This window comes from Ylistrum balloti, unplaced genomic scaffold (genome assembly GCF_031769215.1).
Source record: "Ylistrum balloti isolate Yb309-2 unplaced genomic scaffold, AGI_CSIRO_Ybal_v1 Utg370404, whole genome shotgun sequence".
In the NCBI taxonomy this organism is placed as follows: Eukaryota; Metazoa; Mollusca; class Bivalvia; order Pectinida; family Pectinidae; genus Ylistrum; species Ylistrum balloti.
In genome coordinates, this window is record NW_026782276.1 from 63,781 (window position 1) to 80,204 (window position 16,424).

General features: G+C 33.6%; 1 protein-coding gene across 1 annotated transcript; it reads left to right on the forward strand.

Annotated features, from left to right (window-relative positions):
* Positions 1-644: 644 nt before the first annotated feature.
* On the forward strand, positions 645-14,880 carry LOC132554442 (collagen alpha-1(XXV) chain-like). Its single transcript, XM_060218761.1, has 8 exons — positions 645-835; positions 3,091-3,194; positions 3,802-4,224; positions 7,331-7,551; positions 11,495-11,654; positions 13,460-13,501; positions 14,033-14,311; positions 14,768-14,880. The coding sequence occupies exons 1-8, from the start codon at positions 645-647 to the stop codon at positions 14,878-14,880; spliced, it is 1,533 nt and encodes a 510-aa protein (XP_060074744.1).
* Positions 14,881-16,424: the final 1,544 nt, after the last annotated feature.

Below are 16,424 nucleotides of genomic sequence, written 5' to 3' on the forward strand. Positions count from 1 at the left end.
TATTACAATATATGTTAATTAACACCCTATATTAATACTTGTAATTGCCAAGTTCATCAATGCACAGTATTTGTTTAAATCGACACATTTTTAACTCATCTCATTATAAACTAAGGTATTACTGAAGTACACAGATGGTATAGTTTTTATTCATATGTTACAATGTATCAATATTGCAAACTGGCTAACAGGCGTGTTAGATATTTATGTGACAATATTAACACGAAGAATTTCTTCTTTTTTTTGTAATTTTTTATGATAAGGTTAACGATATGGTCGTTCATGTTTGTGACCTTGATCAGTAGAAACTACTAAACATCTTATCAAACCGCCCTTCCGGTTCAACTGATAAAGTGACTTCGGTCAAATACATAGAAATATGGTCAGCTTAATAACACATTCTTATGGATGTTATAGGTGTATAGGACTTGTCATCGAAATAAACATAGGGGCTTGAAGGAAGATTAAAACAATATATGCATAAAATCAGGTATTCTAATAACCTTGGCTAGCAAATTACATAAGTTCACCTTATTATCTCACACGGTTCTTATGCTCTAACTTATAAATAAAATAAACCTTTACATTGACATCCATGAAAGCTTATCGTTTTGGTCAATGTTTGATAAAAAAAAAAGACCAAGATGGTGTATGGTGCAGTTTTTATAATGGTTTTGGCTGTGACATTTGCCATCAATAATCAACAAGATCTGAAGTATGAAACCCTTCAAACTGAACTGTCGGCTTTGAAGAATTACGTGCAGAGAATGAATATCGACGTGGAGAATATTCGACAAAAGTATGACGACCTGAGTGAGGAACTATCGAATTTAAGGTAGATATTAGATCATAAAAGTATGGGCGAGAAAGGGGTTTATTTTTATGATTGACTTTATTTTTTAATAGCTTAAATACCTTTGGGTGAGTTCCATTCAGATCAAAATGTAGCCTGTGATCACTTCGAAAATTTCGCATTGTCAAATTCATCGTATGTATGAAAAATTTCGGTTGCAAAAATTGTTAACCCTAAGACAAATATTATATAAAAGGCATACAGAGGAAGGAGACAAACGTTCTTACTTTATTTACTGCCTCGTTTCTGTACTGAAATAAGAATACCGTTAATAAAGGCGGTGTCTATTTGAATATAGCATTAATCAATGATCTGAAACAACTATATAACTAACCTCTAATGTTGTGCCCGATTATTTAGATATTTCAGACAGCTAACCTGTAATACGTAAATGTCATTTACAGAAACGTCTGTTACTTATTGTTATACATAGATACGTCTGTTACTTATTGTTATACACAGATACGTCTGTTACTTATTGTTATACATAGATACGTCTGTTACTTATTGTTATACACAGATACGTCTGTTACTTATTGTTATACATAGATACGTCTGTTACTTATTTTTATACACAGATACGTCTGTTACTTATTGTTATACATAGATACGTCTGTTACTTATTGTTATACATAGATACGTCTGTTACTTATTGTTATTTACAGAAAAGTCTGTTACTTATTGTTATACACAGATACGTCTGTTACTTATTGTTATACACAGATACGTCTGTTACTTATTGTTATACATAGATACGTCTGTTACTTATTGTTATACACAGATACGTCTGTTACTTATTGTTATACATAGATACGTCTGTTACTTATTGTTATACACAGATACGTCTGTTACTTATTGTTATACACAGATACGTCTGTTACTTATTGTTATACATAGATACGTCTGTTACTTATTTTTATACACAGATACGTCTGTTACTTATTGTTATACATAGATACGTCTGTTACTTATTGTTATACATAGATACGTCTGTTACTTAGTTATTTACAGAAAAGTCTGTTACTTATTGTTATACACAGATACGTCTGTTACTTATTGTTATACACAGATACGTCTGTTACTTATTGTTATACATAGATACGTCTGTTACTTATTGTTATACACAGATACGTCTGTTACTTATTGTTATACACAGATACGAGTGTTACTTATTGTTATACATAGATACGTCTGTTACTTATTGTTACACATAGATACGTCTGTTACTTATTGTTATGCACAGATACGTCTGTTACTTATTGTTATACACAGATACGTCTGTTACTTATTGTTATACATAGATACGTCTGTTACTTATTGTTATACATAGATACGTCTGTTACTTATTGTTATACACAGATACGTCTGTTACTTATTGTTATACATAGATACGTCTGTTACTTATTGTTATACATAGATACGTCTGTTACTTATTGTTATTTACAGAAAAGTCTGTTACTTATTGTTATACATAGATAACCCCAATCTTGATAATGCTATACTTTGTGACCTTCATATATCTATCTTACATTTATGGTAAATCGGAATAATATTCGGTTCGGAGAAACTTTTGTGCAAAAAGACTTTAAAAGTAAATGTGACTCTACAAACCATAACAACTCAAACCGAGCAAATTCTAGACAAGTCAAGTAAGATATGGGCACGGTAAACCAAAAACAAAGTTGTTTCAGCACCAATTTGTAAAAGAACAAGGCAATCAAGAAACAGAACAAATTGCAAACCAGAGAGCTTAATGACAGAATTACCTGTATTACACAGGATATAGTAATATATGTATCCTGTCAAAAGAAAACAGACGATGCTAATTGCATGCCATAACCTGCATGCCACCATTAAACTTATTCAGAGAGTGGCACCGTTCGGAATATACACATGTGTTTGCCATGGTTCTAAAAGTGGTCTGATATATGAAAATTATGAAATTGATCTCATTATGGCGCTCGTGTTCCTCTCTCTCTATATTTTGAATTTTCTTTAGTTCTTTAGTTCACTTTGGTTTTTGTTCGGTTGCCCCCTAAGCGTCAAAATTTAGGCCCTTGATATCACTGAGGAGTCCTAGCATAATCAGCATCTAACTATGAATTGCGCTATTTGCTTGTGCGTCATTTGTACAATATTACAGGAACCTCTATATATGCATATTTCGAAATCTCTATACAAAAAGGCTATGAGGCAATATGAAATAAACTACTTCAATATGATTTCTACTTTAAAAGAAGTAAACAAATTATCGCTGATACGTCACGGAAGGTAGACCAAGCAGACAGCTATCCGCAAAAGGTTCACAGGAAGAACACTCTTCTGAATAAGAGGTCCGCAGGTAAGTTCATTCTTCTAATGTAATGTAAACATACATATTTTAGCACAATTCTTATCGTATCTCATTAGTATTGCGCTAAAATATGTTTGCGCTTCTATTTTTTTTCCTTACGTTGTTTATATAACAAATGTTATAGATTTTCGAATCAATCCTTGCGCTTATTAGCCAGAAAGCTGTCAAAAGGTAAATTTCATTGCGCCAAATTAAATATGTTAGCAATAAGTCACAGATTTTCGATGCTCATTATACTTCAACAAATAACTAAGACTCCATCAACTAATTATGTCAGAAGTTTGGGCCCTAGATAGGAAAGGCTGAAATGTCACTTAACACTAAACTAAAAGAGTACTGTATTCAAGATTATTAATATTTCATTATTTTCTAAATTTAATTTCCAGTTTATTCTCCCACATTCCATTTGCCCAGTGTTTGGAACGCATCTAAAGGTAGGAAATTAATTTCATTTTGCGTTTGTTTGATTGCATTTCCGTAGGTATCTGTTTTTATATGTTTTTAAGATTAATTTTAAATGCTGATTATATATCTTTGAAGCGTAATCGAGTAACCTTTTTATTTAAAATCACAATTATTGGAATATATTTCGAAGCAGCGACTACTTCAAAGGGAGAGAAAGGAGAACCAGGTTCTGTAGGTCCTAAAGGAGACAGTGGGACATCGGGTTTTCCGGGTCTAAAAGGTGACAACGGACCAAAAGGCGACAAAGGAAAAGTTGGAATTACAGGACCAAAAGGTGACATGGGATTGCCAGGATTAGAGGGACAAAAAGGTAGCATTGGAGCGAAGGGAGATAAAGGGGATGCAGGAAAACCTGGAACAACAGGACAAAAAGGGGATACAGGAACAAGAGGTGTCCCTGGTATTAATGGACCTATTGGACCGAAAGGAGACATCGGGGAAGCTGGACAAAAAGGCCATAGAGGAACACCTGGCAGAAAGGGATCGACAGGACATCCTGGGACAAAGGGAGAAAAGGGGGCCATTGGGGATCCTGGGATATCACCCAATCGAGGTAAATATGCTATTGGTTTCATCTTTTTGTCCGTATTTTCTATCTCATTTCTCTAATTAGATATATCATTTATATGCTTTGACAAATACGTTTAAGATAAGTATATCTGGCGTGAATCGGTCATTTTTGCGGGATGATTATTACACTGTTACCTGACACATTCATGTGATCGTAGAATTTCCATACGTGAAATAATCGGACGTGAGTGTATTTAATGGGTGGTCGGGTGGTGCAGAGGTAACGCACTCGCCTTTCACCTAGCCATCCGAAGTTTGATTCTCGAAACGAACATGAAAAAGTAAGAGGTCATCTGCCAAACCACGTTGGTTTTCCCGGGTACTCAGGTTCCCTCCACAATTAGACCTCTCGTGCGCTTATATCCGGTACAACATAACATAGATAATGTTGTTAAATAAATAAAGTTAATATATTTATGTATATTAGATGTTCGTTGAAGTATTATCAGAAAGTATTATTTGAAAGATAATCGACAAAACTTTAAACATAAGTTAATCAGTAATATCCATAATCAGAAGAGTTACAAATACAATAAGGGTTATCGTAAGGTCTCTTCCACTGACTTCCTCGTGTCTAGTCGTGACTGACTCCAGGGTATTGATATCTTGGAAGTTATGTCTAAATAGATGGTATCATCGTGACATTTTCTCATCTTCATCCTCATCTTCAATTTTTATCTCAATATCCTATCTTAAAATATAGAGGGAAGAATGTATTCAATCTTTGCATCATGTTTGCATTAACCCACTTTGTCCTGTCCTAATAACGCCTGATGAGCTTTCTCCGGAGATTTGAAAGAAATCACTTGAGCTGCATCATGTAGAGGTTTCGTCTTAAAGGACTTTTCATTAGTTCTGAAGGTCTAAATCCTTAAATCTTCACTATTCAAAATAATTGTGAAAAATTGTAGACAGGGATCACCAAAACATTTTGTTTTCAATATTGTCATTGGTTTCCTCTGAACCCTATAGCTATTCAGTTGAAAGAATAATGAACTATGGTCATTCCTTTTCCATCTCTCTTTAGATCCATTTTAGAAATATTTTTAGATTTCACATCATCGATCTTTAAATTATATAGTATTCAAATCTAACTAAACCAATGTAAAATCATATGTGCTGCCTTTAGATAACAAGACGGTTACGTCAAATCTATATACCTAAAGAATGGGAAAACAAAAGACATGACATATTTTACTACACCAGAATGTTATCTCGATATTTTGCTACAACGAAACCAACATTGTGAGCTTTCCACCAAGCTGTATGGTAAACTTGATTATTTCAATTTCCCTATTCTGAATTCTTGTTTCTGGATAGCAAAATACCTGCATCCCCAACATAAGGTATTCACATGTCGTAGTTGATTTGATATTCAAGGGCCAATTTTAACGATTTTCGTGCAAGAAGTCATCAACTGATTGACAAACACATAACATGTGGTTTTATCAGGTACGTGATGATTTAAAAGACGGGCAGTTTTACGATCGTCAGGTCAATCTTATTGTTGAGAAGTCTTTTATTTTATGAAGATATGAAGATGGGTGTGTCTGATGCTTCTTAGTTTGAATGCTGTTACCATTGTGGATACTTTTATTGTCAGTTGAGAACATGTCTTTACCTACTTTTTAGGGGGTTTTCTTTATCAAATATGACACTTCTGACGATGAATATGGGTGAAGGCCATTTCGTAACAAAATTTGTTGGGGATTTATAATTCTAGCTGGAGATAATGATATTAAGCTTTATTTCTTGTAAGTAAGTTGTGGTCGTCGGAATGCTTTACATTTAGACTGCCGATATTTCGAGTTTGCCAACTCCAAACAAGAAACTAACATTGTGACACATCGCCAATTATAATGGAATAATATCACGGACAGCTTTAAATGCTTCAGGTTTCTTGTTACAAAGTCTAACATCTTAGAGTATTTTAATTTTGAAGATTTATAACAATTCACTTTATTACGCTATTGTTAATGAGATGCCTACCATTTGCACTCAACAAACCACTATTCTTGTCTACTAACCCATACCTCGCTTGTATGCACTGACGAGTTAAGGCCGTCAACATGTTATCATAGTGTTTTGAATATTTCGAGTGAATTCTAAACATATACATGTAAATGGAGCAGGAAGTAGAATGGTGTTGCGCAGAGTTTTGCCATCTACGTCACGAGAAGCTACTGCTTAATATGCAACAGACTCTGTCAACGGATTATCATTTTGTATAGTTAAGGATATTGTCCGTATATTCTTTTCAATGTGAACTATTTAGTGAATGAAAATACACGTATCACTGTGCAACACATTACACAAAACAAGTTAAGTTAAACACATTTTCGTTATAACTAAACATTCAGCTTACTTTTTTTATCTTTGTGTTTGTACGTGCATTTCCCTATACTGACAATATTAGATGAAAAATTATGAACTTAGCACGGAAAACTTAATTATAGGTATGGGCCTTTGACAGAATTTAACACTATTCTCTCGACTGGACATATTCAAAAACAGATATGTAATCCAGGAATATTAATTCCTTACATTGTTATTTTTTTCTTATGCCTTTCAATTTAAGACGATTGATGTTACTTCCAAAGAACACCTATTTTTCATAGGCCCAATTATTTCCGATTGCTGGGGAAGACAAAAATTCCAACATCTAACATATTTAGTGCGTTCCATCGAGCCAATAAACAACTTTTGAATCTTTCGCTCATTTTGCAATAAGCAGTGCAGAGTGTTTGCAGTGACGATATTAATATTTTCCAGATGACATTGCGGTACAACTACAGTAAGTGTATGAAACCACAGATCGGTTAGAGATTGTTAATAAATGTCTGTACATTAGGTGGGAGTATCGCTTTATTGTTATAAGGTTATCCTAAGCATTCTGACTACGTTAAATCAGTAAGGTAATTATCATAATATCACAGACCGCAAATATATAGATCGGCAAATAATAGATGTGAAACATCAAAAAATGAGGTAAAAATGACATAAACTGTGCATAGGAGGAGGGATGGATGTTTGCTCAATATTATCCTAGTTTTAATGGTTATACTCTATAGTATGGATTTTGTTTTCAGAAAACAAGGTCTCATTTGCTGCGGAAAGCAAACTGACTCCAAGGGGCAAGAGGCACAGCTCTCATTTGACATTTAATTCACTATACTGGAATGATGGCAATAACTTCGATCCATTTAATGGAAAATTTACCTGTCAAGTTCCTGGAGTTTATCTGTTTACAATGAGTATTACTCTCCTTGAAGGACCTGCAATCGCATTTAACATTTTTCGTAACGATCAGGTATGGCGTAAATTAACGGTGTCTAGAACGAGTACAAATAACACGGGTTCTGTCGCCGCAGGTATGGTTCATTTGGCTCCTAGAGAAACTGTGACCGCGAAGAAAAGTGGAGTTCACCAACGTGTCCGGGCAATATGCTACTTTGAAGGCGTTCTTCTTTATTCCTAATTTTCGCGTTAATCTTGAGATTAATTTCTGGTAAACGATTTGACAAGAATAGGTAATCTTAATCAAATTTTTTTGGCATTGAAATTGAGATTAAAAAATTGAAAAGTTTGATGGAGTGATATTTTAACAGCACATAAGGTTACCCAGCGAAACCAAAGCTACTTTTAAAATGTATGACAAGGTCAAACTGTACGTAAGCATTTCTATTTTCTGAATAAGACTTTATTTTGGATATGTTAGAACATACAAGTCTTTGTCATATTAAATAACGATACACAATGTTTCTCTAAACCTAGGTGGATTTCAAATTTTCTAATTTTTCTCACTCTCTTCCTGCATTAACACATGTTATGCTGCTGTCTTCTTTGACGATTCATGGAAAAAAGCAATCGCACAATAAATAACATCAATGTTGATATGTTATTGATTTACAATTTGGTTTTCTTATTTCATACTTGTATGGAGAAGTGATATCCACACAAATGTCAATCTTTCACACTTAGATCACAATGGTTTATATTTTCTAATTGTGTGTGGAATGTATAAATATCAAGAAAGTTGTGTATTTACGAAATCGATATAATGTGCAAGCTAGATTGATTTTATTTTAACAAACTTGGGGTTGTGACACGAAAAATAAACATAAAAGATACAACTCTTTATTTGATTTCATTTATCATATTTCTTTCTATGCCTTTACTTTTATGGGGTAGGGGGTTCGGGTGGCGGTGGGGGCAAGGGTGAGGGGATAGTAAGAATCCTACCTAAAGGGTTGCTCTTCCTGCTGCGGTGATCTAAGGGTAAAGAAAGTAATCTGATACGGTTAAGAATTGACGTAAGAATAGACTCCCTTATTCAGGTCAGGAGAAACTATCGCCGTTGCAGCTTTAATCACAAATGTACAATGGTCACAAAGTCATACAAACAATAACAGCAGAATTGGTTGAGGTAAGATTGGTTGGTAAGGTTTCTGATAATTAAGTAAATGTAGCGAAACCGGCCCATAGTTTCACTGACAAGTCCACGTTGTAGATTATAACGAATGATTACCTTTAAATATGGTATATAAATACATATACCATGTTACGTTAATATTGGTCTCGTCTCAATTGAAAACCATAAATGGTCAAGATCTGCGATATTCAAAACTCCAAAACGAAGTACCATTTAGAAGAAATTAGTCCTCAACATAAATGTTGAATGAAAATACCCGAAAGCAGTATGAAGAAGTACGATTGGAACTGAGAATTGTAAGGTAAATATGTAATACACAGTCTAAAATTACTTGAATACCCAAACAACCAATGCTATTCATATTATTATATTCTTATGGTTATAATTGTGGGGTTTTAAAATATGTTTTTATTGTCTTTGGTTGAGGATTTACACATCCTTGAAAGGTTCATATTTTTTTGCTGAGGTCAATACAATCTTCCCTCGAATCTATCCATTAATCTATGTGCCAACCAAACCAAAAACATACGATTGCTTAATTATTTTACATGAACTGTATATTATCCTATTACGTGACACAGAATGTATTGATATACAGTATTGAGACATTGCATGAATAATAAACACTTAACCAATGTCCATTTTTAAAACATGTAAACAAAAGACAAAACAACATTCCTGATGTATTTGAATAACCATAACGCTGTTGTATTTTAAAATCTTATCATAATTGGTGTATCCAAGGAATCAAAAACAGACACTGAACAGGCAACAATCAATTCTGGAAGAACCTGCCATATATCCAAAAGAAGGAAACTTTGACCAAAATGGAGCTTAACAAACAAACAAACAGGTTAGTTTATCAAATGTATTATATGTTTCTTATGAAAATATTTGAGTAAACAATAATATTTGGACTGAAAAAATGTATTTTTATAACGTGCAATGTGGATATTCGACAAGATCATCAATGCACGTTAGATTAACCATAAGCAAGGCTCTTAGATATCACATTGTAACTTTTCTCGTACAGAGTAGATATTTCTGGTAGTGTGGAAGCGTATCTAGCTTCTCTGTAACGCTACGAACATGTTCGAGTCGCTGTGTGTTTCTAGGAAGTCATAACGTTCAACATCAATGACATCGTTTTTTTGTTTTTGTTTTGTGATGTAAGACTGTTTTTTATATTTGTTAGATTGTCTGGTGGTCCAACGCTGTTTACCTTGTTCTCATTTTGGGACGAGACATTACTTACTTAAATGTTAAGATTCACATGACTGTAAAATAGAGCACGGTTACACTTTCGGAAAACCTTGACATATTTTGTTTCATTCTTTTATAAATAGCTTGTCGTAGTTTTGATGAAATCAGAAATTGAACTAAAAATCTACTCACATGTCTGTATTTTCATTGTTGTTATTATTAATGACGATAAGGTGAAATTGCCACCCCACTCCTCAATTACCACATATATATCAAACTACATACATGGAATAGACGTACAAGGAAATAACTTTATATCGTATTAATATACTTATATTTTTCAAACACTTAGACTGTAAGATCTTAAACCTAACAGATTCCTGGATGGATATTGTAATTGACATGTGTGAATTTATCAAATATTCTAAGATAAGAAAAAGCAGGCAAATATATTGATCGATATTATTATTATTCTCTTTACTTTTATTTATTTTTTTAATTATATTTTGAATGTAATGCAATGAACCGTTTGGTATTATTTTTGTTCGGTTTTGTTATTTTGTCTTCTTTGGTTCTGTCTGGTGATTTTGTAGAACTATTCTGACAGTATTTCTTAAAGAGTGTGTACGTGGACTGTAGAATATTAAGCGGCTTTGTCGTTAGAAGACATTGAAATGATTGATTATTTATTAATTTATCTCTTTATGTACTTATTTACAGATGTGGCTATTTCGCCATTCAATCACTGGAAAAAATCTACATGTAAGTTTAAAACAACCGGATCAAAGTGCTGAAAGTTATTTTCCGTTGAATCCCATTCGTCAAGTGGTTCAGTGGAAGTATATGATCTGGTGTTGGAATATTTCTTTGAAGCAAATACAAATAACAGCAGAGACGTTTGGTTACCGTCATGATTAAGATAATGGTCTATTTACATAAACAGCAACATGGTGACAAGTTATCGATTAACGCTTAGGTAACAAACAGTCTCATCATCCTCAACAATATGGTTATCCTATATTTTTTTTTACCAAATCTCGGTATGTTACAAAAAATGACCTATATAACAAGAAACTACAAAAACAATGCATAATTATTTGATGCTGTCGGTTCACAATGATTCTTTTAAATAAAACACTGTAGAATACAGATGTCACGTCATGTGATTTCTAAGGCTCTTTCCCACTAAATCTCCGTGTGACAAAAACCAAAAATATCGGACGTTTCAAACATGGACTCATTCATTCATTTATATCCTCGACGGAGCTTTCATTTCAATATGTCAATTACACACACTAATTCAATCATATACTATTATTATTATTGGTAGTAATTCTAATGAGACAGGAGTCATTGGGTTACATTTTTGCATTGCATTAACAACTAGGTGTATCGCAATCATTCCACTCAGCAACTGACACAAATTTAAGCTAACAAAAATGACTTTAATTAAGTAGAATGATGTGTATATGTATAGAACAGTGTTTTTATTGTATTTACTTGTTATGACCGCAATGTATGGCGTTAACGGTGTTATGGACATAATGTGTTAGAGACAAACTGCGGCCATAACACCTAAACAGGCAATAAGAGCTGTTCACTTCCTATTTATTGACAGTTGCTAGTCAACCCGAAGGATAAAACACCCGAAGAAAACGTCGCAGAATGTGTATACAAAATCGGATGCAAGAAATGCGGCCCATCATATATCGGAGAAGCAGGCAGGAGATTCGGGGTCCGACTCAATCGACACCAAAAAGAAGCGGAATCCCAAGAAGGCAAAACATTCACTAGATCAAAAGAAAAAATTAACAGTCCGAGATAAACAAATTTGCACTTATAGATCATTTATCACAGCAAAATCATATCATTGACTGGGAAAATTCCAACTGGATACGCCGCAACGGAGCAGTACTTTATAGGGACGAAGGGGGCCACAGACTCTCGCACATCTGTGACGAAGTCTTAAACAAAGCGTTGCTGAATTGACGACACTAAATTGTTACCATCTGGTGTATTTTGGCCTATTATAGTGCAGCCGAAAAAATTGGTCAATTCCGTACCATCTCGTACACTACCTACCTCAGTGCTAGTACGATCAACACTTGTCCTTTGTCTGATGAATGTGACCGTGTAGTCATTGAAACGTCACACTCTAATCTTTTACATGTTTTATAAGAACTTCTATTCTATTGAGATGACTTACCTGTAGAAAATCTTCAAAAATATTCGTCTCTGATGTGTTTCTAAATAGTGTTGTTTTTTCTTTACATACTGCCATTTAATTTAATCCAATTAATCAAGCAATTCTAATTGTGTAAGCTCTGACCTTTGACCGTGAACTACTGGTACCTCAACACTCCAACTAGGATCCCACAAGATATGCCAAATCGCGTCTGCCTTGTCTTAAATGACAAAATCTGCTAAAACGTGTCTGCCTTGTCTCAAATAACCAAATCTTACTTATCGCGTAGTAATCACAGAAGGTAGTGGCTACTCTTTGAGAAATTCAGTTCAATACATTTATAGGTAGAAGTTATGGGATATACAAGTTTCCATTGAGATGACATTTGCTTATCATGCTTATCTTGGTATTTAAGTTTTCGATTTTAGAAAAGGCACTCGCTGAAGACCGTGTCTTTCCTAAAATGGGTCAGATTGACACATTAGACAAACGCCAGTCGTTGGGAATCACTATTTTCGAGTACGCATTCTGCCACTTTTGTTACATGAGGATGTTTACTTTTATACGGATCCTGTGGCATTGAAGATTTTTCCTCATTTTTTCATATTGATTTGAATGGTATACAAATGCCTCAATTACTTTGTTAGTGAAGAATCCACAAACTACTTCAAGCATATGCCGCCTGAAAATTACCCATACAACTGATGGAGGATATTCCCAAAAACCAACAAAAGAATTGATTTATTTATGTTTACAAATTAATTATCATGAGCTTAAACATTTCATCTTCCTACCAAGTGTTGAATATATAGTTCAATATCGATATTTATTATATTTTTGTATTTATTCTGCATTTTCATTTGTCCAGACATAGTCACGTGTTCTACGATTTTTATTGATATTGCACTGTATTACACAGCTTAGTTCCATTTTTAATAAAAGGGAATTTCTATCTACGTCAAGCATTTCTTTTAACCAATAAAGAAAGACTTTCTTCAGCGCTCATCGTTTGTGATTGTTGGATTAATTAATGTTAATACATTGGTATTAATTTACTAATTTGTGGAGATTGTTGGTATAAATTTATTGATATATTGATAATATATATTAATAAATGTAGTAAAGTGCACATTATTTTTTGTATGTCATAAATTACGTATAATGATTATCAAATGGCTCGGGGAGATCTGCTGGATATCAGTAATGCTTGGTTAATATGAGGTGGACGTTAAAACAAATTCAAATGAAATGTTATAACACAATTACTACACTAGGTTTGGTTCAATGTGAGAATATATAGCGTACAAAAAAGAAAGCAAGCCTCGGTCGATAATTTTTTTTTTTTAAAGAGCAATAATTGTAAAAAGAGTTAATTTTAGAGTGTTTCTTCATTTTCAGCGAATACAACTTTATTTCAATTTTCAAATGGATCAAAAGAAGGTAAGTATATTATGTAATTCAACAATGAAAAATCTAAATTAGAATATGTACAGTGTACATTTATGTAGGTTAATAACCAAATAATCTATTTGAACAAATTTAAGGTTTTTGGTAATAAGATAATAGGAAACACATAGGAGAAGCAGCAGAATGATCATGTAGTTATGCCTTATACTTTGTAATATGTGAAAACAATATTTTGCGGTATCACAATATGTAAACTACCTCATGCAATTTATGATTCATAAAAGGCCCCCATACCGTGACATGCATCAACCTTTGTTGTGGATACACAATATAAGTAGTCGGAAGGTTCCGGATTGACAGCATAAGTAATTAGTATGAAACCAGTTTGTATGCAACAATTATAACATATAGGTGAAGTGTCAATTTAAAAAATTCAAATCCTTCAAAGTGTACAGAACTTCACCGCTATAAAGATACTATGCAAAAAACACATATCTTTTCTCCACCATCCGTTTGAATCTTCGTTGTTTATAAAACTATTTAATTACTATCAATTACTCCCAGTCTGCAAAGGTGAAAAGGGCGTACCTGGGTTGTCCGGACCCAAAGGAAGCATTGGGGCAACAGGAGCAATGGGGCCGAAAGGGGATTCCGGAGTACCAGGGCCTATAGGACAGAAAGGGCATATAGGGATACCAGGAACAACGGGACAGAAAGGAGATTCTGGGCACTCTGGGGTGAGTGGGCCCAAAGGAAAGACTGGACCACGAGGTCCCGTTGGGTTAAAAGGAGAACCTGGAACAATAGGAAAGCCTGGACCACAAGGCCCCAACGGTATGAAAGGTATATGTTGATGAATAGCAAACAAATAATACATTCCCATTATGACCAGAACTTTTTCAATATTTTATCATTATCGTATCATTATTCATAGATAGAATATCAACAATATAGTCCAGAAGTTCGCTTGATGAATAAATTAAGACTTTAGCTGTAGTCTGTCCGATACGAAGTCGCACGGTGTTCCATTGTTGTTTACCTTGTTCTTATTTAGGAACGTGACATCATCTACGTGGTGTCATTAATGATGTAGTCGCTTTCCCTGCAAGAATATCTAGCCATATCCTATTGTCTTTTTATATTCACGTGTTTACTTTTCAACTTTAAGTCTGAGTTCAAAACAAAAAAGTTACAAATATAAAATGAAGGTTACAAATGGTTATTACTGGGACATTTAGGTAATCACGACATTTTTTTACATTTTATGTCATGGTAAAGATATATTTATTCTAATCGAAGGAAGCAGTGGCTTGAATGGTATACCCGGATCTAAAGGAGAGACTGGTCACCTTGGACTGCCAGGCCAGAAAGGAGAGCCGGGTAACAGTATTCCAAGTAAGGGGGTCAAATAAGTCATGTCAGTTCTACTCCCGTGCTTGTTGTGGCTTTCTGTGTTATACACTTCTGTGATGACCATGCCGTATTCCTTCTTATTAAAACTAATCTCGGAGAGTTTTGTCCGAGGATACCTGATAAATTATTCCAAAGATAACGGAATATTTGAGCCTCTCACATTTTGTTCAGTGAGTTAACAACCAGCTTGTGCAAGCCTATCCTCATGAATGTGAACATCAGCTGTTAAGTCAAAATTATAAAGAAAATTCCCAAATGTATGCATATATATGTAAGTACATTTGAGAGAAGAGCCCGTAAGTGTAGACATTTGCAATCCATTTATCTTATTTTATCTTATTTTGAAAATAATCTTTGAATTAAATCAGAAGGAAAATGAATTTAATGTGAAGTTTGAGTCCCTTGGTGAAGTGACATGCTTAGTGTTAACCCCATTCGATAATACAATTACCAGGTTAAGCGAATGTCTTATCTCGTTCGTGATAAGTTGAAGTCATCGTTAGAACTGAGGCACTGCATAAATAAATGTTAGCTTGCCCTAAAACTATCAACATTATTCATGTGACTGTATATAAATCCAGGTATTCTAGTAATACAGTAAGTAATTAAATTAAATGTAATATAATATATAATCAAGACATATCGATGGAGCAGCACTGTACAATAAGCAAGCACATGGAGATTTAATACATTCAAGTGAATAGCAAATTTGAATACAATTTAGATACACAAATGTAAGATACAGTAGAGTCAAACAATTAACTAATACAATGTATATTAAATTCTACGGCTTGATAGAGAACAAGATCAACACCAATTATCAACAAATATACACGAATCTTTATTTAAATTCATTCAACAATTTCCCTTCGTTCGTTTTCCATTTCTATTTATTTCTTGTTTTGAATAGGTTAAATTATTTTATCATGAGAAGATATAGCTAAGATATGTATTAATTTTATTTTTTATTATCAATAATAACTTATAATGAGCGGTAGGGATGGAGATATACATTCTTATCCAAATATTGTTTTCAATCTGGCATTTCCATTTTTCTATAGTTAATACCGAAGGAAAATTTACATGTACCGAATTCATCGGTAAAAATTCAAGCTGTTATTTTATCAGTGACTGAAATTGAAGAAAGTGTCCTTTTAATTTTTAAATTTATATTTAAAAAAATGTTTTATCTTTAGCTTTGATACTAAAATGAAAGTATGTTCTGTTCCATTGAGTTTACATTACTATGTATATCACTTGATGGCGTATGTGATATTGTATGCTGCCTAAGGAATAGGCAAATTGATTTTTTCTGTCAGTGATGTAGATAGATTATTTTGACCCTGATTATTAATCTATAAACCTTGTTATGTGTCATTTCGCACTAACATGTAAACGATATTGTACAGGATGACCTGGTGTTTTGATGAATTAGATGGAGAGGCGTTAACCTATTGATCATTTTGTTACATACGAACGCTTTTGTGTTAGTTTTGTATGTTAGAGATGTCTTAAAATGTATAAAATCATTTTCAATTTGAGT

Excerpts from the sequence above, each read along its gene's own strand:
- LOC132554442 (XM_060218761.1), top strand. The coding sequence starts at position 645 with ATGGTGTATGGTGCAGTTTTTATAATGGTTTTGGCTGTGACATTTGCC. Across the intron at positions 836-3,090 it reads GAGGAACTATCGAATTTAAG|AAGTAAACAAATTATCGCTG; the intron begins GTAGATATTAGA and ends CTACTTTAAAAG. Across the intron at positions 3,195-3,801 it reads TCTGAATAAGAGGTCCGCAG|CAGCGACTACTTCAAAGGGA; the intron begins GTAAGTTCATTC and ends TATATTTCGAAG.